The sequence below is a fragment of the Sus scrofa genome, chromosome 7 (genome assembly GCF_054392235.1).
Source record: "Sus scrofa isolate SSC_HxYL_T2T_F1_AM1 chromosome 7, Sscrofa_HxYL_maternal_Yorkshire_Landrace_v2.0, whole genome shotgun sequence".
Taxonomy (NCBI): Eukaryota; Metazoa; Chordata; class Mammalia; order Artiodactyla; family Suidae; genus Sus; species Sus scrofa.
The window spans coordinates 123,404,043-123,427,462 of record NC_139389.1 but is presented as its reverse complement, the minus strand read 5'-3'; the positions used below and the strand labels follow the sequence as shown (position 1 = coordinate 123,427,462).

Below are 23,420 nucleotides of genomic sequence, written 5' to 3'. Positions count from 1 at the left end.
GTCTGGATGCGGTGGGGGAGGGGGGCCCAGCCACCCCCAGAGCTGCTCCCTGCAGCTCCTCCAGGAGCCTTGAGTGAGGGGGTGGCCGTCCAGCAGCCCCTTATTAAAGAGCTTCCTGTTTGTTTTTTTAACTTGATTTTCTCCGGGATAAAAATAAATGTTTCTCCTGTAGCCCTCACCATTGTGCAAATTTAGACATCCTCCCCAGTGTGGCCGGGAGGACGTGACCCTGGCAGTGGAAGACGGCGGAGAGGGGGCGGGCTGTGTCCCCACAGGGACAGTGCACTCCTCAGTTCCCCGGAGAGAGTGGCTCTGGGCCCCCAAAACTCGACTTGGGTCACACAGGGTTTGAGAAAAGGACAGGATCACAGGAACAAGTGGGTGAGAAGCATCCCCACTGCAAAAACATAAAACCCGAGCAGAAAGCATCTCGGCAGGAGGTGGTTGGTTTCCAGCTGGAGCAGGTCTGCACCAACTTCCGGGCTCAGGCGCCCTGGTTTCCAAGTGGGCTCAGTTGGGGGAGGGGGCCTCTGCTCACCCTGCCAGGGCTTCCCACTGCTCCCCACCCCCAATGGCCCCCTCGGGGGCTGGCACCGGCCTCGGGAGGGGGACACAGAAGGCATGGGCAGGAATGGGTCCAGACTGAGACTCGGCCTCGCTTCATGTTCTCTGATCCTGTCCCTCGCCTTTACTTTTGCTGGAAGGAGAACCACCCTCTGAGCCAGTGGCCAAACTGAGCCTCAGCCCAGAAAGCGGTCCGCCTGCAGGCTGAGCCAAGAAAGCATCTCCTGCTCTGAGCAAAGGGTGGGTGGCACCCTCCTGAGAGTGCATTTGGCAGGTGTTGGTCACGGCAGAAGCCTGGAGAGATTTCCCCAGGTCTGCAGTTTGGCCTGCATTGAGGGTGGAAGTCCGCCTCTTGCTTAGTCTCCCCTCTTGGGGAAGCGTACAGCTTCCCTCCATCCTTGTATACGTTGACTTGGCTGCTCAAGACAGCGTGACTTCCGGCCAAAGCCTCGCGGGAAGGCCAGCAGCCTCCCTGCACGGAAGCATCTCAGCAACGGACAGTGCCCCTTCAACCCCCAGCCTCAGCCTTCCAAGATAGCTCCAGTTCTTTCCCCTTCCTGGAACATAAAACCGAAGCTCCACGAGGTGAAAGAACTTGCTCTAGGTGTTCTCAGTTAAACGACTAGTAGAGCTGTGGTTCAGACCCAGGTCTGGCTACCATCGAGCCCTCTCTACCACCCAGGCTGCCTCTGAGTTGACAACCCATGTCTTTTTCTTTATTTTAATTTTTTTGTTATTGACCCGTTCTCTCCCTTCTTGTCACTGCCACTTGCACCATCTGCATCCTGTAGCCATATGATTGGAAGAAAAGTTTTCTTCCTCAGTCCATTTTGATCACCTTAACGAAAAGCGTGGAAAGTTTTTTAAAAAGACTCTTTCTTTGCTCTAACCTCAGCTGGAAATTGGAACCCCCTTTTCGTGCTAATAGTCACCAGTATTTGGGTGGTGCTTTCCTCTTTACAAGGTATACTCTCATTCATCTTCAAAGCAGCCCCATAAAATGGGTAAATGTCATGTTATATTAGACCCATTTTATGGATGAGAAAACTGAGTTTAGGAATGTTGGGAACTTGCCTTGACTCTTGCAGTCCAGCCCTAAGATGCCTGAAAGATGCTCTGGTTTCCGATCCAAGGCCCCTCTATTACATTCAGTATTTCTTGTGTACCAGGAACTATCTATCGCAGAGCTGGGAAGGGACAAAACTGTGGCAAGAACTCCAGGGTTCAGACCCAGTTCACCACCAGCTTGGCTCTTGTGTTCCATCTCTGTAGCTATTTTAGAGGATTTCCCAGAGAAGCTTCCAAGTTCCGGTAAACTCTGACCATCGGTACAATTGACTCTGAGTTTTCCGTCCTAATTGAGGGGAATTGCAAATACCTGGAATTGCACGTCTACATGTGTGGATCCTGCAGCTCATAATGTGCTGTGGACTTGAGGTTCCTTCTAATTTCCTTTCCCTAAACCCGCTTCTAACACCACTGACCAAGACTGGTTTTCTTTTCCTTCCCTCCATCCTCCTTGGCAGGTGGTCCTGGCACCAAAGGGCCAGGCAGAGAAAAGGTGAGGTGACGGGCCTGGAGGGGGAGGTGGTCCCCAGAGGTGCCCAAGCAGACGTGTCCCATAGAGAGAGAAGAGGGCTTGCGGGAGAGGGACTGGCCAGAATGAGAGCGTTAAGGAGACTCCAGGGTTGGCCAGGCCTCCCTCTGCCCCTTCTTCCATATTCTGTGGATCATAGCAGAGGCAAATTCTGCACCAGATAAATGAAGAACTAAAAATTACTTCAAGCATCCAGCAAAATTCTCAGTAGTGGAAGGGAACTAGGTCTCAGCTGGTGGAAGGGAACTAGGTCTCAGTGGGTGAGGTTTATAAATTCAGATTTAGGAAGTTCCCTTCGTGACTCAGTGGTTAACGAACCCTACCATGAGGATGCGGGTTCGATCCCTGGCCTTGCTCAGTGGGTTAAGGATCCAGCATTGCCTTGAGCTGTGGTGTAGGTCGCAGACACAGCTTGGATCCCATGTTGCTGTGGCTGTGGCATAGACTGGAGGCTACAACTCTGGTTTGACCCCTAGCCTGGGAACTTCCATATGCCACGGGTGCATCCCTAAAAAGCAAGAAAAAATTAAAAATAAAAATAAATTCAGATTTAGGTTTTGGTTGGGGTCTCTAACATTTGGAGCAGGAGACCCTTAACTCAGCTTCCCCACCCCTACCATTGCACCAAGACAGCTAGGCGTAAGTTGTCTTTGGAGGTGAGCCAGCCAAGTTTGTAGGCACAGTATTTATAGGATGCCTAGTATATGCCCAAAAGTTATAACTCTTCCGACTGCTCTGTCTCCATGACCTCAGTTCAGCCTGATTCATGTCTGTCAGGAAGACCACCCTTATCCTCATCTCATGGGAAGTCACCGAGGCACACAGAAAGTGGCCTTGCTCAGAGTGGCTGGCCATGAGGGACAGACATAGGGTAGGAACCCAGACCCCTGGGTGGGTTCCAGAACCCAGCATGACAAAGCAGCAGCCAACCCTGCGCCGGGCGACATGGGAAGCCTGGAGGATTGTGGCTGAAATAAACATTTCCCATCTTACTGAGATTTGGTCCACCGAAAACCCAAGCAGATCCTTCCTTTGCAATTACAACAGCTCATTTTGTGTCTTGGAATCCCAGGTGATGGTGATGAGAAATATCGCTATGCTATATGGGATAACATCTTCTGAAAACTCTAAAGTGGGGAACCATTGCAACATTCAGATAATTAACTCTTTGTAATATTTCTGCAATATTTTGTGTAATATTTAATATGAAAAATACATCTATGTATGGAGTTCCCATTGTGGCTCAGGGGAAAACGAACCCAACTGGGATCCAGTATGGGTTCGATCCCTGGCCTTGCTCAGTGGGTTAAGGATCTGGCGTTGCTGTGGTTGTGGCGTAGGCTGGCAGCTATAGCTCCAATTCGACCCCTAGCCTGGGAACTGCCATATGCCACACGTGCAGCCCTAAAAAGCAAAAAAAAAAAAAAAAAAAAAAAAAAAAATTATCAACAGAGCAGTGCTAGAAATATTTAGTCGGTCATGGGATTAATGAAAATCTGCATGTACTTTTATGTTGTCTTCTGCTCAGAGACATTTATTGTTTCTCAGTTGTGGAAATAATTAATAGAACAGTTTCCAAAAAACTTGCAGCGAGTGATGTCATAAGTATAGGCTGACAAACAGTCTGAACTGAAGCAAGTTTCCTTCTGTTTCCTGTGGATTTTTCTAACGACATCCCTGGACATGGAAATTGCAGCCTGCAAACCGTATTAAGTTTCATAGCAAATCTTGTTTGTACCACTTTTAGCAACAGCTGCATGGAGGAAGGAAATTGTGTCCCTTTATTGTAGAATTTGAACTTCTTAACCAAAAAATGTCTCTTGTAGGCCCCCCCCCCAATCTGGGTGAGGGGAAGGATTCAAAGAAAAGCATTAAAGGCTCAAACCTCAAGAGATAGATATGCTTTTTTGATAGAATATCGTAATAGTGGGAGGGAAAGAAGAATGCAATCGTGTTTGCTTATAAGCTCCTTAGAATTTTTTTTTTAAAGTGTCTAGGAGCTAAGGTCCCTTAACAATGCTTCATTCCACTTGGGCCCCGAGTGGTCTACCCGGGGACTTGCCAAATGAGTGGGGCTGATCCTCTTTTGCAAGAACAGACTGGAAGTGGGGACTGAGTGCAGGGAGCTGGTGGGAGCGCTGGCCCAGAGGCCTGTGCCAACATCCTGCTGTGTTCTCTCTAAGCCCCCTCCCCGCTTCCCCAGCTCAGGAACACTGGCTGGGGGCTGCTGCTCCCGCCCCACCGGCACCCAGCTCAGTGTGTGCGCACACACCCCTCTCCGTCCTATTATATTGAGATACCAGCCACGCCATTTATCTTAAAGGCTTGTTCTTAGGACAGAAACGAGGCCATGCCTGTGATGACCCTTCCCAAAGTAGGGGCCGGGATCCTTGATTTTGACCACTACACATTTAGAACCATGTGGGGAGCTCTGAAAACCAGAAATTCTGATTCATTCGGTCTGGAGCAGGACCTCGGCATCAGTATTTTTTAGAGCTGCCCCAGGTGATTTTTCTTAGACTCCCTGGTGTAGAGCGTTGGTCCCTAAAGACAGCTGGAGGCCAAGGTGTTTATGGGCTTGATGAGCCCAAGACTTCCCCACACAGAGTGCGTGGGTCAGTTTCCCCCGCACGTGGATGGAGAACCTGGAACCGAAAGAGAGGAAAATGAGTGTGTGGGTGCGGCTTAAACTTCATTTGTGATGTGGATACTGAAAGGAATCCCAGCCAGGCAGCCGAGGGAGCAGGATGCCTGGTAACAAGTGGAAAGGTGCTGAAGACCATCAAAAACGCACAGGAGGACTCGGTGGTTAATGAACCCGACTGGTAACCATGAGGTTGCCGGGTCGATCCCTGGCCTCGCTCAGTGGGTTCAGGATCCAGCGTTGCTGTGAGCTGTGGTGTAGGTCGAAGATGCAGCTCGGATCCCGCATTGCTGTAGCTGTGGTGTAGGCCGGCAGCTGAAGCTCCGATCGGACCCCTAGCCTGGGAACCTCCATGTGCCGCAGGTGCAGCCCTTAAAAAAAAGCGCAGGAGGATTGACTGCATTTCCGGAATGGGGATTGGTGGATGCTGTTTCCTTCCGCCACCCGGCCCTTCCAATGACTGACATTTGTCGCTGTGTTTTGCAGTGATTCTGGACGTGGGAGCAGCCTCTTAGATAGGACCATTGCGGACAGACGACAGCTTAATACAATTACTTTGCCAGACTTCAGCGATCCCGAGACAGGTGAGAATGAAAAGCCAGAGGGGCCGAAACGGTGTCAACAAGAGCATGGGGCCTGGTCCCCGAGCCGAGCGTGTGGGGTGAGGGCCACCAGGGCCTGGGGTTGGAAGAAGACCTCATGCACATAAGCTAACCTCTCGAAGGAGGTGCGTTTTCTCCACTGGCTTTTTCAAGTGTGTGTTCACGGCAGGGGAAGTAATATTTCTTGCCCAACACAACTCACTGAAATCTTTCTACTTTTTCCCCAGCTCTTGGAGCCGAAAATCAAAAGTAAAATTAGATTATCCCCCTGCTCGTCAAGCTTCTCCCCTGCTTTTCTGCTTCTCCCTCTCTCCTTAGATTTCAGACCTGGCTGAAATCAAGGTTGTGGTTTCTAACCAGGTGCACATACGGACACACATACAGCCATCAAAAGACTCTGTAGGGAGGCAGGTGGGCTCTGAGCTTCTCCTGCTGCTGACCCCACCAGGAGGCCCGTGGCCCTCACTGCCCCGGAGCCAATATTTACACCGCAGTTGTCATTTGCGTTTCCACAGTTGCCTAACTAAGTAAGAGGGGAAAAGAGATCCCTGATATTTCCAGAACTCCAAACGAGTAATTCTAACAGAAATACTGACTCTTCAGTGGCGGTTTGGAGGACAGACGCACAGAATATAAAGAAATTCACTGCGCTCTGAGCCTCAGAGATAGTTCTGGAGCATCATTTGGAACCTGGTTCTGTAGCTTCTCTGGCCACCCTGCAGGGCCCGGAGTCAGGCTTCATCTCTTTCTGGGATGCCTGGTCTTCTACGGGCTGGCTTCTTGAAGGGAGCTTCCGAGCGCTTCTCCTGCACTGGGCCAGGTTCCAGCTCCTGACCGAGCCCTTCCAAAGAGCCAGAGAGTAGCCTTGAGGCCTACACTGCCATCCTTGGAAAATCTGTCCCCGGGAGGGCTGGGAGCCAGGTGTGGTACTCACTTGAGTTTGTCCTCACAGCTGCCTGCCATCCGGTGCCCGGCTCCCTTTTCCCAAAGTTAAAAGTCGGCCGGTCCCAGGGCCCTAGGCGCCTAGGTCGGGAGCATCGGGCATTAGAAGCAGCACACATTATATATTAGTGCAGTTTAACTGGGTCACCATGCTGTACAGTAGGAAAAAAAAAATATATATATATATATATATATATAAATAAAAGATTAAAAAAAAAAGAACCAAGGACAAAAAAATAAATAAAAATAAAAATAAATTAGTGCAGTTTAACAGGGCTTGTGGCTGCGGCTCAGAATACAGACGGACTGGCCCCAGAGACACTTGCCACCCATGCGGCCTGAGCCCTGGATTGAGAAGCAGGCATTGTGGCCTTAGGCTGCGACCCGGGCCAACTCCGAGCTGAAATAGTCCTGCTAGAGGATGTGGCCCACGCCCCCCCACAGTCACAGGGCAGGGAAGGTAGGTTGTCAGGATTGAGCTTCTTTGAGGCTCAGACCCTGGGGAGAGAAGAGAGGGAAGTGACACTCCAGCACCAGCAGCTCTTTGGGCTGGTTCAGATCAGCTGCTGCTGCTGCCCTGGGCTGTCTCCCCTTCTCCCCCTCCCCAGGGCCTTGGGGGAACAGCCCTCCTAAAGTCAGACCCCTTTTCCTTCCCGCTGGCTCAGACCTTAAATTCCCGAGGTCCCAAGACTTCAATCCATGTTACCCTGAAAAGAGACAGTGGGAGGAGATGAGTGTGGCTGTTGGGATTCAGTCTCCACTCTGCCCCCCCCTCCCAGGGACCCCAGGTGACCTGTCTCTGGTTCACAGCCGGGGGTCACTGCCCCTTCTCATTCATGGAGTCTACACACGCATTCTCTCACTCCCTGGAGGCCAGGTGGTTGGAGTCTGGATTTCCGTAGGACAGAACCTCAGCCTCCAGGTGCTGTGATCATTTTATTGGTGGTGGTGGTGTGCTCGCCCAACGCAAATCCCTCCAAGACCCCTCTCCCTGGCCCGGCCCCCAGAACCCAGCTGCTGGGGTACAAACCACCAGTTCCTTACTCAGGAGGCCGGGAAATCTGCAAAACAGAAGGCCACCTTAGCAGGCCTTATCCGTTCCAGACGGGTTATAAAGGATGGTAAAACATTCCGAAGTGCTTATTTAAATCAAAGAGTCTTAAACGTGAGCAAGGTCGGCCTCTAAATGGTAAGGATGGAGGAATAAAACCCAATTCCACAGAGTGCAGCCTGTGGGCATGCGCAGGAGGGCAGTGGTTCCTGGTCATGCATCTGTGTGGACCGACCCACAGATTTGGGTTAAATCTGCTTCCGAAGCTTCCATTGACAGCTTTGGCTTCCATGCCTGCCCCTCCATCCTGCCTGTCCCTGATGGTAACCTTTTTTATTAGCTTTCTGTCTACCCTTCCATGCACATCAGCTTGGATATAATTGCCTACATCCCTTGGCTTGAAAATAGCCCAGCCCTGTGAGGTGTCCCTTCCCACATGCCCTGGGCATCCCTCCACACCTGTCCACAGGTACGTCCTCCAGCTTCTTTACAGCCGCCTGGTACCCGAGGCGCTCAGAGCCCACGGCCGGGGCGCATCCACCCAGCCGTTCTCCTTCCTTTTGCCTCAGTTTTCAGTTCACGTGGTGCCAAAGGAGGCTGCGAGTCTTGACTCCCCACCGCAGCCCTGCTCACTTAGGGGCTGTAGAGGCCAAGAGAAAAGGGACTCGTCGGAAGTGAACGTGGTCCCAAATCGAAACAGAAGTGACCCTGAGGTCAGCTGTGGTCTGAGAGAACCCAGCCCTGTGGTGACAGCTAGTCCATAGCATGGGTCTCGGCCCCACCTGGTGCATCTCCTAAAGGGCACAGGCATCCGACGTGAGAATGGCCAGTGAGACTCGAGGGCAGAGCCAAGGCGACTGCCACCCCTGGGATCCTGCCAATTCCGGGTCACCCACGGTGCAGTAGCTTCCCTCGTGAAGCTACAGCCCCCTTTTGGATGGTTGTTTTTGTTTTCTAGGACTGGAATTTATTTCCTTTTTATTTTTTAAGTTTCTTTGGTGGACACATTTCAAATATACCAGACTAGAGATGCTAATCCCCATGCACCTGCCCCCAGCCTTCAACAATCAGCATCTGTTTTTCCCTCCATCTCAGCCGTCCCACACTTTGTTTTTGTAGCGCACGTTGAGGCAAACCCCGAACATCATATTTTGCTGTTAAAAAAAATGTCGGTATCTATGTCAAACAGATGAGCGCTTTTTAAAAATAAAACCAAAATACCATTATTATACATCTGGGTCATTATAAAGTGCACGCTCCGTGTTCTTGATCTCGGAGGTGGCTAATTAACTGGAATGTGGTTTTTCCACCTCAGAAATTGTCCATATGCAGATCCGAGCAGTAACAGACGGGGAACCATATCTAGAAGCTTTGCACTGGTTGCATCCCCTGTGGCTAAAGAGTAGACGTTGGTTTTATTAAATGGATGTAGAAAGCTGGAAAAAAAAAAAAACTCGTTAGGAATATGATTTCCCTTCTAATATCACCTCTGGCTCCCCTCTCCCCGCCTCTGTCATCCTACAGCGCCCAGCCATCCAAAGAGTCAAATGGAGTGATGGTCTTTTAACTCTGAAGCTATGAATCATTACCTTTTCTTTGGAATAAACTAGTTCCTTAAATAGAGGATGAAACAAAATTTGTTTTCTTCCTTTTGCCTTCAAAACAGGATATGGAGGAAGGGGATTTATCTTTAATCACTGATAGACATGACCAGACCCTATCCAAAGCAAAATGATTTTTTTTACCTTGAAAGTTTGGTCCGTTGAGTCTGGGGACAATCTGATCACTGTACTGGTTTCCCTCTTGCTGTGTATCCCTCCAGCTAAAGCCATGGGGGTGACAGTAATAGCTTCCTTTTCCAAGTGCCTGATGGGTGCCCCCAAACGCAGACCTGCCTAGAAAACTTAAAGACTCCACTGTCACAAGGCTGGGACCTGACCTATGGTTTGCCCCTCCGTATCTGCACCAGGAAAACTTTAGTATTTCAGTAAATTTCACAGAAGTGCTTCTCATTAAAAAAAAAATAATGATAAATAAATAAATAAATCTAGGGAAATTCGAGGTCTAACCCTTTCCAATTGAAAAGCAAAGAGTTTCTTTTCCTCTAGAATGTCCTGGATGTTATAGGTTAAAGACGTATTATTTTCACTGGATCATACTGCTGAATCTGTACCCAGGTAAATCTGAGTTATTTTTATTCCGTGGTGTTGTTGCAGAACAATTAGATAACCGGTGGGAAAACAGCAAATTTGTTTTCTTCGGAAAGCACTTGTATTCTGTTATCAAGTAGAGGAATGATTGTGTATTACATGACCTCATTTTCTTTGCAGCTTATGTGAGTATGTTAAAAGCTACTTTATTTTTTTTTTCTTTGTGTTTCTAAAGTTTTTTTGCTTTTATCCTTCTTTTTTTTCTCTTTCACTTTTTTAGTGTCAGATTCCTCCTCCTCCTCTTCTCTTTCAAGAACCGAATCTCCTCTCCACCTGTTTGTATCTTCTCATCTTCATTCTCCTCCCAAACCCGATACCTTTGTGTGGCCCCCTGCACCTCATGCAGTCAGTGACCCAGGCCCCCGCCAGGAACCCTCTCTGTGTAAACATGATTTATGGTTTTTCCTTTCTTGTTAGACCTGCTTCATGTGCCTGATGTTTCATTTTCTGATAATCTTCCAAACTGATAAGCTGGATAGAGAGCTCCATCAAATTTTTTTGAGAGAAAAATCTTGCTAGTTTGAAAATCCAAAAGCTGTTTGGGGCAGAAAAACACGTTGGTGCCCAACTTCCCACCTCCTCTTTGAAAAGTAAAAGAAAAAAAAATTGTTTTGGCCTAGTCTGAGGCATGCAGAAGTTCCTGGGCCAGTGATGGAACCCATGCCACAGCTGTGACTGGAGCCACAACATTAACAACACCAGGTCCTTAACCCGCTGAGCCACGAGGGAACTCCAAAAGAAATCTGTTTTGAGCAGAATAAACAGAAGCTTTATAGAATATTGCTTCCAGTTCTTGGATACTGCCATGCCTTCTGGAGTTAACACAAATGTGTAAAGATCCCTTTTTTAAAAAAGACAAATTAGAACAGTGTGCAAATAATAATGTGTTCCTAAATATTTCTCATTTTCAAATTTAGAAATTCATTCGACAATATATAGTAAGCTAGTATTCTAAAGATATCGGCCATATGCCTTATAAATATGCAGGTCTCAAACCTTACTGTGCTTTAAAATCCCCCAGAGACCTTTGAAAACTCAGATCCCCAGGCCCCACCCCCAGTTTTTGGTTCAGGAGGCCTGAGGTGGGGCAGAGGAATCTGGGTTTATAATATACCCCCTTATTTATAGAAGACCCCCTTAAGGTGTTTTCTAAATAGTTTTATATTTAAATTTTACACTTAAGGGAGTATTTTATAAATACGTAAGTATATAAAAGTTGTATGCTACATTTTGAGAAACGATGCTATAAATTGTTTTCCATTTGCAAGGAAAGAAATTGTTATGTTTTGTGTGATGAAACTGTGCAGAGACCTTGAATAGCATTTTAATGTAATCTTGCTTTCACATAGTGTAGAAATTGGAAAGTCTGTTTTCAGGGACCTGTCAATGAAAAAAATATTACATCCCTGAATTAAAATGAGACATTGGTTGATGAAGCCCTTAAATGGCACCTAAATAGATCCACCCTTCTTCTTCCACTCATTTATTGAATGCTCACTTTTCCCACGGCACAGCCAGAAAGTTTAATCTCTGTATCTGTGATTTACAAGGGTTCATCTTTGATCCAAAGTCTCAGTTACATGCTGAACAAACGCTCATAAGGGAGCTGCTACCAGAAAGCACTGCTTTCCCTAATGTGTTCATCTTTCAGGTGACACCTGCAGTGTTACACACACACACACACACACACACACACCAGAAAGAGAGAGAACTGGACAGAAACGAGTCTACCATTAAAATAAATCATTCAAACCAAGAACCGCGCTGACCTTACATATCTGCATATTAGGTGTTCTGAACTCAGCCTTCATGGCCATCCCAGTTTTACGGAACAGAAGTTGAAGATGATGTTTATAAACTGCTTATACTGTTTTTAATCCCCATCTTAAAATAGACATTTTCCCTTAATACAATGCCCAGGGGCAATCGCCAACTTTGGTTTTTCCAGAAAAATTGTTTTTGACATTGACTTTTGCCCAGTTTTTTTCAATTTTAAAATGGGATTGCGTTGTTCTAGAATATCGTTAGATGTTCCCACTGCGCCAGCCACTCGTTTGCACGGCCAACCCACCTACCTCCACTCCCTGACAGTATTTATCCTGGGTCACCCCAAGGAGTCCTGTGTCCCTTTAAACCTTTGGAGACTGGAGGCCTGACTCTTCTGGTGGGGCTCCTTACATCAGATTAATTAGCAAATTTGGGGGGGTGTGATAAGCACCCACCGGGCTTTCTGCTGAATATATCGTGTACCAGCAGCGCTCAATTGTTTACTCTTTGTGAAGCTATGAATCATCTTCCGTCCCCAGGGAGCCCCTAACCAGTAACCACGTTTTTTCCCTGCGACTGAGGTACCCAAGGATCTCTAGCCCCCATCCCGCGTAAATGCAATATTTAGTTAGGGAAGAGAAAACATAATATATGTGACTAGTAAATGTAGCAATTTTTTAAATTAAAACTCTAATGAATTTAAACTCCAACTCTTTCCCTTAGGACTGAAAGCCAAGACCTAAAGTTTTATGAATTTCTCCCTCCAACCCTTTGACTTCACAGGATTGAAAACTAGCCCAACCCTACAAACTGTTGGGCTCGTGATTAGGGTTAATGTGTGGAAAGATCTGAAAACTGCTTGTTTGATTATTTTTCCCCTCCCTTTGGAATTTCCTGCCCTGGAAACAAAGCAGGTTACATGAATTGGTCAGCTTTCATGTGCTGAGTGAACATGTAAATACGAAGGGGAATGCCCAGTTGGCCTTGCTAGCGTTAAAAAAAAAAAAAAAAAAAAAAAAAAAAAATCATTGTTAGTGGGAAAACGTGTGTCACACTTGAAATCTGCTTCCAGACAGCCAGGCTTACAGTTGGAAGGTTATCAGAACTCCATTTGCTTTTTCAGCCTTAATTTTGGATTTTTCTCAAATGTTTTGTTTCTTGGTTTTAATTTTTGGTTTGATTTGTTGTTCCAAGGCAACTCTCCAGAAGTATACTTTCATGGTTTTCCCTCCCTTTTTTCAGTTAGTAAGTAGCTTACCAATCTATTAACCTGTCTGAGGGTCTCCAGAATCACGCTTCCTTCCACCTTGCCGTGTGTGTTGTGGCTGTGGATGACGGGGAATGTCGTTGAGATGGCGAGATGGCTGGATATGAAGCTGCCACCTGCTTGCTCACTCCTCCCCCCAGGGGCCCGTCTCTCCTGAGATTCTAATGCTTCTGCTGCAGCTCGGGTTTAAATACTGAGGAGGCAGTGCTTGTCTGGAAAGAACTACGGAAGGCATTGCAGGACAAACGCCCAAGTAAGGGCGTATGTTGGCGTGGTCCACAGCCCCACTGGGGCCCATCAAAAGCATGAGACCGCCAGCCTCCCCAGAGCAGTTGGTGGTAGAGGGGACCAGTTGAATCTTAAAATTCCTTTCCAGTTCAACCATTATAGGTACCCAGCACAAAAGTTCTAATAATTAATTTACCTAAAATAAGCTAAATAGACATCATAAAATTTCAACTCCTACCAAAATGTAAAGGAAACCCAGAGGTTCTCTGAGTGTAGGACTAGTGCGTTACAGTGGTGTTCTGTGAAGGCGTTAGTGGATTATCAAATTTCCCAAAGGATGTTTATTTTGATCACTGATCCTCTCTGGTCAAATATGTTTGGGAAATAGTGCATCTCCCTCCTAGAGACTCACAGTTCACATTAGTACATTAAAGGCTCTGAGAAGTCCTGCAATTTAAAAAGCGCAAGACTCTCCGAACTTTGACCCAGTGTTCCCAAGCTACATCGTGTTTTCTCCCTGACGCGGTGTCCATGTTCCAGGGACTGCATTTTGAGAAATGTCGAGGTATACAGTGAGCCAGTGCATCTGAATGATCTGAGCCTTTACCGCTCATGGCAAACATTCCCCTCAGAGCCTTGTTTTCCCTTCTGAAATCCAGCTCAGCCTAGCTGTGACTTTATTTCTGGCTTTAAGAAGTCCACAATCAGAAAGGGGTACGGTTGGTATTATCATCCCGTTAGAGTTGTTCAGAAAAAAGGGTCCTTCCAATATCAGACTCCTCAAACACATTGAAACGATTTTCAGAAGGTCAGCTTGCATTAAAATCTTCAAGCAGCCCTTACTGGTTAAAGTGAGGCCTGATACATAGAAACAGCTCCAGCTCTCTTAAAAGTCAGGAAACCTGGGTTCAGGGGCTAGTTCTGCAGAGGAACCCAGGCGACTCATTTTAACCTTCCCGGCCTCAGGTTGCTCCTCTGTTAGGGCGTGAGAGGACTAGTTTTTCTGTCTACACACACCTTTGTGGTCTGCCCTAGCTGATCCTGCTTTCAGGCCTCTCAGCCAGGTGCCCTTCTCCCCAAGATAGAGCTCAGCAGCTGAGGCTCCCAGAGGGCAGTGACCGCCCAGTGGGGCGAGCCGGCCTGGGACGCAGGGCCAGAGCCTCCCAGGCTGCCCTCACTGCTGAGACCCATTCATGAGTGCCCCCAGCAGCCATCTTCCTCCCCAAGAACGAGCCGGTTGGATTTTCAGCTTCATTTTTCCTGTGACTGATTCTGGTGAAACTGCTGCTCTCCCTAGGAACTAGGTGAAGACATAAACATTAACAAAAGAGCACACCTCTCAAATGAAATAAGGCTGAAAACTAAGGCCAAGGCAGTCGTGTTTCCTCTTTCCATTGTGGCTGGCATTTTCTCATTGCCTTTGCATTCTCTCACATTCAAAAACATCTGCCCTGATGAGGAAGTGACTAGTCAGTCTGGTGGGTGAATTTCACCCTCTGCTCCTGCTTCATACAACAAAGGCATTTTTTTATCTATGTATCAAAAAAAAAAAAAAAAACAAACACCCTAGTGATCACCCCACTGCTTTTGAGGGGTGGCAGTTTAAAAAATTCAGCCCTGGAGGTCCCGTCGTGGCACAGTGGTTAACGAATCCAACTAGGAACCATGAGGTTTCCGGTTCCATCCCTGGCCTCCCTCAGTGGGTTAAGGGTCCAGCGTAGCTGTGAGCTGTGGTGTAGGTTGCAGATGCTGCTCGGATCCCGCCTTGCTGTGGCTGTGATGTAGGCCGGTGGCTACAGCTCTGATTAGACCCCTAGCCTGGGTACCTCCATATGCCGCCAGTGCGGCCCTAGAAAAGACAAAAGACCCAAAAAAAAAAAAAAAATCAGCCCTAAGAATTCAGATATAAACCTTTCCTTGCTGTTTTAATTAAATTAAAATTAATTTAAGCCTCCTTAATTAGTTCTGGGGTTCCTTTCTTTAAGCAAGGCTGAATGGAATTTCAGGAGCTTGACAAGTCAATAATAAAAGGCACTCGGAGAGGAGATGCGGACGTGTCCCGCCCAAGCCTGGTGGGGGGGGGGGGGGCTTCTCCCACAGGCTGAGACCAACAGCCCTCCGCAGGCAGGAGGGCGCTTCACTCCCAGGACGCGGCCTTGCCACTATGCAGCGGGGAGGGTCTGAGCAGGGGGAAGCACCTGCCTGCTGTAGTCCTCCAGAAGGTACTGTCTCCAGCCCGGAGCCGCGTCTCCGCCGCTGACAGCTGGCACCTCCCCGCATGCTCGCCCCCCCTCCCCTCCACGCTTTCGCTGCCACCCTTGGCCCTGCCACTCGCCCCCGCGCCAGCCGCACGGGCCGCCCGCGCATGCCCACTGGTGACCACGTACCTGGCCTTGGTGGAGCCAGCCCTTCCTTAAAACTTTCCCCGGAAAGGACCTTCCCCTTTCAGGAGAAGACACGTCCTATCAGGTTTAAAGTGTGCTTGCTACTCTGTTAAAGTCGCCTGGGAATTGTGATCTCGTCCTGGGACGGGGATCTGGCTGTCCCGATTTCCTTGGCCGTCTTAGTCCCCTTTTCACACAGTGAAAAAGGAAAGTATCTACTAGATACTTTATTTGCCCCAAATTATTGGCCAGCGGAGCCCATAAGCAAGAGGCATCATGGTCGGTGGGAATTGGGTTGAACCAGGCAGGCATGGCCCTTAGAGCTGCTCCCGCCCCGTCCCATGGAGGGACATTCTGCAACAAGAGGAGGGGGCAGCTCTCAGGAAGTTCCAATGTGGATGGGAGACCCCTGACAGCGTAGTGGGAGGGGCCCAGCACCCCTAAATCAGCCTCCTGGGAGAAGCAGGACCACCTCCACCAAAGATGGGGGCATGGAGAGCAGAGGGGGAATGATTAAGGTTTTTAAAAAGGTACAGAGAAAATATTCCTAATTTGAGCAGGAACATGAGAATGGACCTCATATCTCTCCCCCCCACCTTGGCCGCAGGAGAGAAGTCACCCCCAGGTGCTCTGCCCCAAGGCCCTTCTGGTTCTTAGAACGCAGCCGGCAGGCATGGAGGAGGCCGTCAGGGCCGCCAGCAGTGTGCAGCATTGGACTAATTTACTTTCAAGCCCTCGCTTGAGAAACAGGCATCCTTTCCCTGTTAAAAATGAAACACTTGAAGCAAAGCGCTCAGGCAGAATGCTTAGTCATTCAGATCGCTGTTTAGTCTGCAGGGTCTGTAACAAGTGGAGCTGCTGCCTTTTTTTTTTTTTTTTTTTTTTTTTCATTCTGACTTTAGGTGTTTGGGGGGGGCCTGGCTTCTAAGAACCAGAAGCTGAATAAACGCTCTTGACAGATAATATTGAATCATTTCAGGACCGAGGGAAAATAAGTACGGAGACTTATTAGCAGTAGGTAATTTCTGCACGCTCAGTTTTTTAGAAAAACAAGGGGAGGGCAGGTATCTGCGCTGCATTAGGCAGAGAGAAAGTGGGGGGCAAACAGAGAGACGGGACTTGGGGCCACGTGTTCTGCATTGTCCCATATTCCTGCACATGAGGCATCCGGGTTAATTCTCCAGGGAAGAAGCAAAGAGCAGCCCAAATCCTGACCAAACGCGTGTGAAATATGTCCACTGATGTCTCCTTGGTGGAAGATTTTTTTTCGCACGTCCTGTAACACAGTTGTCCCGTTGTTCCGGGACTTTGATGCTCACCAAGTCACCAGGCAGGTAGCGTTTCATCTGAGCCCTCTTCACCTTTGCGTGCAGTGAAGATCGGAGAGGAGAGAGGCGGACATCCTTCAGACTGCAGGAGCTTACTTGCTGCCGCCAGAAGAGTCGAAAGAGGAGCTAGGATATAAATACACGCCAGGCATTCACTGATCCTGCTGGTGAAAACAGGGTTGCCGACTCTAAGTAGGCCATGTCATGTATTATGCCTTTTCTTTAACAGAATAGTCGGCTCTGAGATCCCTTTGAACGATGCGCTTTGAGTATTGAAATGGGGTCCGCGCATGAGGGCCACATTAGAAGTCTGTAACATTGGCTCCCGGGTACCTGAGTGGGAGGGAATTCAGATCTCCTCAGCTCCAGCGCATCTCATGGACCATTCAGCAGTCAGGTCACAGAACCTAGGCCAGATGTTAGGGCATGCTCTCACCTGCCTCTCTTGGCCCTTGGTCCTGTTGGTTTTGCAGTGGCTTTTCAGAGCCACTGTGCCTTGTGCCTGAGGGGCTTGGAGCACAGCAGCTCAAGGTTACCACAGGAATGAGCGCTTCTCAAATCAATGTGATAAATAAGAGATGCACAGCGGCCAGACGCATTCCCCGGCTTACCTGTTGAAGCCATACTTGGAAGCTTATTTCTCCAGAGTCTTGGATTTCAACTTAGAGATATGTCTTATATTCCTCTAATTCCTTTCTCAGCCCTCCTCAGTTTTTTCCCCTTAAGGGAATAATCCTCTTACCCATGCACGCTGCAGGAATATATTTGCTTTGGTGAGGAAGAAAAGGGTTGCTTTAAAAAGATGTCAGTTAGAACTAGTGTTCCCAATTGTTTACCTACGTAAATCAAAATCCCTTTTGGCACTTACCATTTCAATCCTATGAAACAGTAAGCGATAGGTGGTTTTGCTTATTTTTTGTCATCAGATCTATCCATCCTGATTCAAAATGATGTTTATTCCTTTCTTCTCCAAATTCAAATCCAGTAGAAGAGCTTGATTATGTTATGCTATTGCCAAGAATAGTAGACATTAACTATTAGATGATTTTTACCATGGTTGTAAGTCATCCACTATGACGAATACATTTTGAAAGCTCTAATATCCAGCCCTAGTTCAGAACATGAGGGGTCTCTGCCCCTGTGCGGTGTGCCGGAGAAGGAATCGGTGAGGAAGGAAATGGTAATTTCTGATAAACCTCAGTGACCATCCATAATTAAGTGGGTTAGTTGGGTTGGAGACGGGAAAAGATGAGTGCAGCGTTGATCCAGCCGTGTGCCACCATCTTCCTTGGCCCAGGCTGGTGGCAGTGAGGACCACCAGGCTGAGAAGCCCTAAGACGGGGAAGGTTCTGGCCTCTGGGCCACTGGGGAAGGAGAGTAGGGCACCCAGACTTGCTTCCCTAAAAGGGGCCACTCTCTTCTGGGTTTCAGAGTGACGTATGATCAACAGTGCTAATTCATTCCCTCGCCATTCATTCATTCCACAAGCATCTACCAAGTACATTTCAGAGGCCTGGCATTGTTAGCCCCTGAAAATACCTAAATGGAAGGTTTGGTTCCTGTCCTCCAGAACCACCTGTCTCATAGGAGAGACAGGTACACCGACTTTAATATAAAACAGAGTGGGCTGTACCGTGATAACCATACCCACAGGGTGATACGGGGCCCTGAGGCCCCCAGGCCTGACTTTTTACATGAGAGTGGTGGGGAGAAGAAATGGAGGCTCGCAGCAGCCTTTCAGGGGGTGGGGTCGGGGCTGAGCTGGATTTAGAGGCTAGATTTGGAGTAGACTAGTGTGTCTGAGTCCTGATTTTGCCACCTGCTGGCTTTGTGACTTTGGGTAAGACAGGTAACCTCACTGAGTCTCAGTTTTGTCATCTAAACAATGTTACCTGCCTTCAAAGAGTTGTTTAAGAGTAAATGAAATAATGTGCATAAAATGCACATCCAAGTGCCTGAAACAGGCCGTGTTCACTAAAACTGATACTCACCACTGCCGGCACCATCATCGTTTGCCAGACCGTATTCACCATGGAGCCGATTATCATGTGAAGAATTACTTAATTTAGTTGTGTATAGATATCACAAAGAGAAGGAACTTTGACGTTAGTTGTGATTAGTTCATTTGGGAACGACCCAAACAAACAAAACAGTTAATCCAAAAAGCAAGATTAGCCCCTCCAAAAGTTATAGATAACCAACAAGGACCTAGAGTATAACAAAGAGAGCTATACTCAATATTCTGTAAAATCCTGTTAGGGAAAAAACTCTGGAAAAGAATACGTATGTAAAACTGAACCACCGCTGTATACCTGAAACTAACACAACATTGTCCACCAACTACACTTCAATTTTTTTTTAAATTTTAATCTAAAAAAAAAAAAAAAGAAACAAAGAAAAACCAAAAAAAAAAAAAAAAAGTCACAAGTCCTGGTAGCAAAGGAGCCTAAGAACCTGGTAGAAAACTTGTAGACTTCTTCCAGAGGAGTAATTTATTATTGTCATTTTAAAATCAATTAATCACTTTTAAACATGTCTCACTTTTGATTTTTAATATGTAAATACCCGTAGATATAACCCATGTAAACCAGATCCCTTGAGGCGTCTCAATACCTTTGCTGAGTCGGAGGGATTCGGAGACCAAGAGGGTTCTGATCACTTCTGTTCTCAAGAGCAAGATCTTCCTGGACTCTTTCCTCGGACTGTTGGGCTGCAGGGGAGCAGGGGAGCTCAGGCTGGCTGGCCGTGTAGAGGATACCTTTCTGGACCAAGTGTTAGTTACCAGTACCTGCTTACTGTCTTTCCAGGCCTGGGGCCTCGGTCTTAGCCGCACATCAGAATCACCCGGGTGATTATGAAATAGCTGCCTGCCTCACCCGAGGGTCAGTGATTCAGTCGGTCTGGTGTGTAGCTGTGGCAGAATGATTTGTTTAAATCCCTTAGTGATTCTGATGTGAAGCCAAGGTCGAGAGCCACTGTTCAGGGTAGTCAGGGAGGCATCAGCTGGCTTGGTAACATCCGGAGGGAGCAACACCACCTTCATTTAACTAAAAGTTGCTATTAAAAATCTCAGGAGGATTTCCCATGTAGCTCAGCGGGTTAAGGATCCTGCATTGTCACTGCAGTGGCCCGAGTCACTGCTGCGGCATGAGTTCGATCCCTGGCCCGGGAACTTCCACATGCTGTAGGTACAGCTTAGAAAAAAAAAAAAAAAAAAACTTCAGGGAAACTATATCAAATCCTTGTTATCAAAGTTAAAACATTAATTTCTAGAAAGGTTAAAAACAAGATCCAAAAAATCAACAGTTTAATCATTTTTTTTTCTTTTTTCTCTTCTGGGGCTGCACCCACAGCATATGGAGGTTCCCAGGCTAGGGGTCCAGTCAGAGATGTAGCCACCGGCCTACACAGCCACAGCAACACCAGATCCGAGCTGCATCTGTGACCTACACCATAGCTCACAGCAACGCCGGATCCTTAACCTACTGACTGAGTGAGGCCAGGGATCGAACCCAAGTCCTCATGGATGCTAGTCAGGTTCATTAACTGCTGGGCCACAACGGGAACTCTCCAATTTTTTTTAGGTAGTCAACACACTTTGTCTAAGCAAGGTGGAGTCTTAGCTGAACTTCTTCCGTTCTCCTGCATCATAATGGCATCCATTAGTGCCTGTGAATTTGGGCCTCGAGTTTCTCTTTGCACAGCAACTCTCACCCTGGAGGACCCCCGGCCCTTCCTAGACGGGTCTTCCTCTTACCCATGCTCCTGGGCGCTGTCTGCGTGCGGATTATCCACAGAAGCTGGATTCCCAGGCTGTCCCCATCCACCTCCAGCATTTCACCTCTACCCACCCTCCCACTGAGGGATTTAAGTGTATTTAGAGGAATCCATGTTCCCTTCACATTGGAACAGTCAAAACACAATATGGATGGCCAGTCTATGGCTGCAAATACTCTTAAAAATGAATATATTATGGAGTATTTCAAAGCCCCAACAGAAGTTATTTTTACACTCACAATCCTGCCTCACCCAGAGTAGAAGCAACTCCATGTATTTGCCTGGTCAGCATTTCTCTTTATTTACTATCGCGGTTTTTAACCTCACGATAAGTTGCTAGTTACCACTGACAGTGTTAGAATGTTTATCTACGTATCACACTGTATGATGAGTTATAAGTTAAGGAAGTTGCCAGCAATTATAAATATCAACAGATTTAAACTTGAAAAAAACCGAGGCTCCTGCTGTTTCGAGACCATTCCTCCCAAAGAGGATGTTAGAAGGAGCCCGTGTCTCAGGAGGTGGGCCATCAGGACCTCTCAAAGGTCAGCCTGGAGAGGGACAGGAGCTCCTGGGCCAGACCCCTTTGACTAGTCAGTAGGCTCAGTCCACGGCCTCTCTCGCCTCTCAGGGCCGCGGGTTTTCCATACGAGGGAGGCAGAAGCAGCTCCGACCCCCAGGCCTCCACTGTCACCTGTTCTCCATTAGTCTAGTCTCATTAGATGGAATCTGCTTCTCCAGAGAACCAATGTGTTCTTTATCTGCAGTTTTTAAGTCAGGCCCTAGGATACGGATCCACATCTTTCAGGGGCCAGGGACTGAGACGGGCAGTTGCCGGGTGTGTCTTGAAAACGGCCTCCATCTACTCCAGATACGCCCCTGGGGGGGCCAGTACGGTTCCTCCCCCAAACACCTCCATCGTTTCTAGGTCCTGCAGGCCCAGACAGGGGTGCTTTGTAGCTTCCCTTTGCAGTTCTTCCCTTAGGCCGTGTTTCGGCACTGTGTCCCAGCTGAGTGTCTAAGCTGTCCCCCCCTTCTGACACTCAGCCTGTACTAGACCCAGCTCCTGGAGGGGGTACTTGGCATAGCATGTGCTCTGTGGTGACGAAAAGATTAGCTAAAGCGAAGGACAGAAACTAAGGTTCCAGGCCATTGCGATTGTATGGACAACATGGACAGTAAAACTCAGGAACAGCGTGGGGAAGAGGTGTGTGTCCGTCTTGAACTCGTGTCTGTGTGTGGGAGGGGCAGCCGGGTGTGCGGGTGGTTGGCTGGTTGGGTCTGTCCTTTCACCTCTGATGCCGTCTTCTTGAACCCCTCTCACAGGCTCCATCCACGCCACGTCGGTAGCAGCCTCCAGAGTGGAGCAGGCGCTGTCGGAAGTGGCCTCGTCCCTGCAGAGCAGCGCCCCCAAGCAGGGCCCGCTCCACCCCTGGATGACGCTGGCGCAGATCTGGCTCCACGCAGGTACAGCTCTGCCCCCCCGCCCCACCCACACCTGCTGCTGTGCCAGAGGGGAGCTTGTGGTCCGGGGTGCAGGGTTTAGCAGCAGGGGCCCGGAGTCTACACCCAGACTTCTTTATGGGGGACAGCAGCGCGTGGTGTCCCAGACCTGGAAGTCTGGAGGTCCTGTCCTTTCCTCCTGCAGCTGTGGAGCGGAGCCTCAGCTGTGTAGACCAGAAGTGACAGCTTCACGCTCAGCCTCGGTCTCCTCATCTGGATAGGGGTGGGGCTCATAGCACCCATCTCCTAGGGTTAAGGAGCACAGTCCCTGACACATCCTGGCAGTGAAGTCTTAGGGACCCTGGGAGAGGGACCAGTGTACTGATGACACAGATGTCCCGGCTCCCCTCTCAGAGGGCACTCCTGGTCCTCTACGGAGAGGGAGCGGCAGCTGTGGAACTGGAAACTAGCCCAGAAGAAGGTACGACTGCCCTCCTCCAGCTTCCCCTGGCCGCTTCTGCATAGCTGGAAATCTCCAAAATAAATGCAGCACGTGGGCTTTTTAGCCATGGGGATCCACTGTACAGAGCGAGTGATGGCTGGTTTGCTTATGTATCTATTGTTCCCTATGAAAGATAACTTCTGTTTCTGTTTTATCACTTGCTCTGCAAGACCATCCCAGGTTTGATGCTCAGAGTGCACCATAAAAGCCTAAATTTGGCTGGGGAACATGCTTATGATCCACCACCGTCCATCTGTTTACTCCTTCTTTACCTAGGCTAATTGTATGATGTTGAACCTCGTTTGGAACCTTCGGTCAGTGGTGGGCGGGACTTTTGTGTGAGAAGACATGATTGGATTTACCTGGCTTTGGCCTGTCACCGAGCCAAGCGCAGCCAGCCTCTTCTGTGTTGGCATCTTTAATTGAGCCATAACAACCACCGTAAATTAACAAATTATATTCTTCTAAGCCAAAGGACAAAAGAGGGGTGATTCATGAATGTGCAGGTTGCTCTTCTGGGCAGCCCTGGGCCTTCACTGGCTCCTAGACAGGCTGGCTCTAAGGGCACGGGAGCAGCGGGAGTGCCTTCCTCTGTGGCTGTCCTGCAGAAAAGTCTGGTCTCCTGTCTACGACCCAGCCGCTGTCCTGTTTAGTTGCCTCATGAGCAGTGACACTTTAGTGTCCGGAGGAAGTGAGACTGTCTGAACCTGCAGTGCTAGTCCGGGGGCCAGAGTTGTCCTTCCAACTGGACACGGAGCCAAATTTTTGAAAGCCCAATGTCTAAAGAACCCGAAGGGTGGCCTAGCAGGTGAAGGTTCCAGCATTGTCACTGCTGTGGCACAGGTTCCAGCCCTGGCCCAGGAACATTTGCATGCCTCAGATGGGGCCAATAAAAATTAAAATTAAAAATAAAAAGCCAGAAGGGCTGACAGTGATCCTTCCAGGCTGGAACCAGCTCCCTTGACCTCACCGGCATTGCTTCTCCTGCTTGTTTCTTGGAAAAGTCAGGGTCGTGCGTGAGGGGTGCTGCGTCCCAGGGCAGCTCTGCCCAGCAGCTTGCTGCCCCTTCCTCACGTCTCCAGACTTTGGTCCTCGTGGCGTGGCCCGCCATGAC

At 48.5% G+C, this 23,420-nt stretch overlaps 1 protein-coding gene across 10 annotated transcripts in view; it reads left to right on the top strand.

The window, feature by feature from the left end:
* TTC7B (tetratricopeptide repeat domain 7B) overlaps positions 1-23,420 on the top strand; it is a 249,029-nt gene that overhangs the window by 181,786 nt on the left and 43,823 nt on the right. For 4 of the 10 annotated variants that reach the window (XM_084970003.1, XM_084969999.1, XM_021099605.2 and 1 more), the window contains 4 exons: positions 5,292-5,389; positions 9,831-9,992; positions 12,572-12,622; positions 21,688-21,828. In XM_084970003.1, coding sequence (XP_084826129.1) covers positions 5,292-5,389; positions 9,831-9,992; positions 12,572-12,622; positions 21,688-21,828 — 452 coding nt within the window. The remainder of the gene's footprint in view (positions 1-5,291; positions 5,390-9,830; positions 9,993-12,571; positions 12,623-21,687; positions 21,829-23,420) is intronic. The other 6 variants (XM_084970001.1, XM_021099609.2, XM_084970004.1 and 3 more) reach the window with 3 other exon arrangements.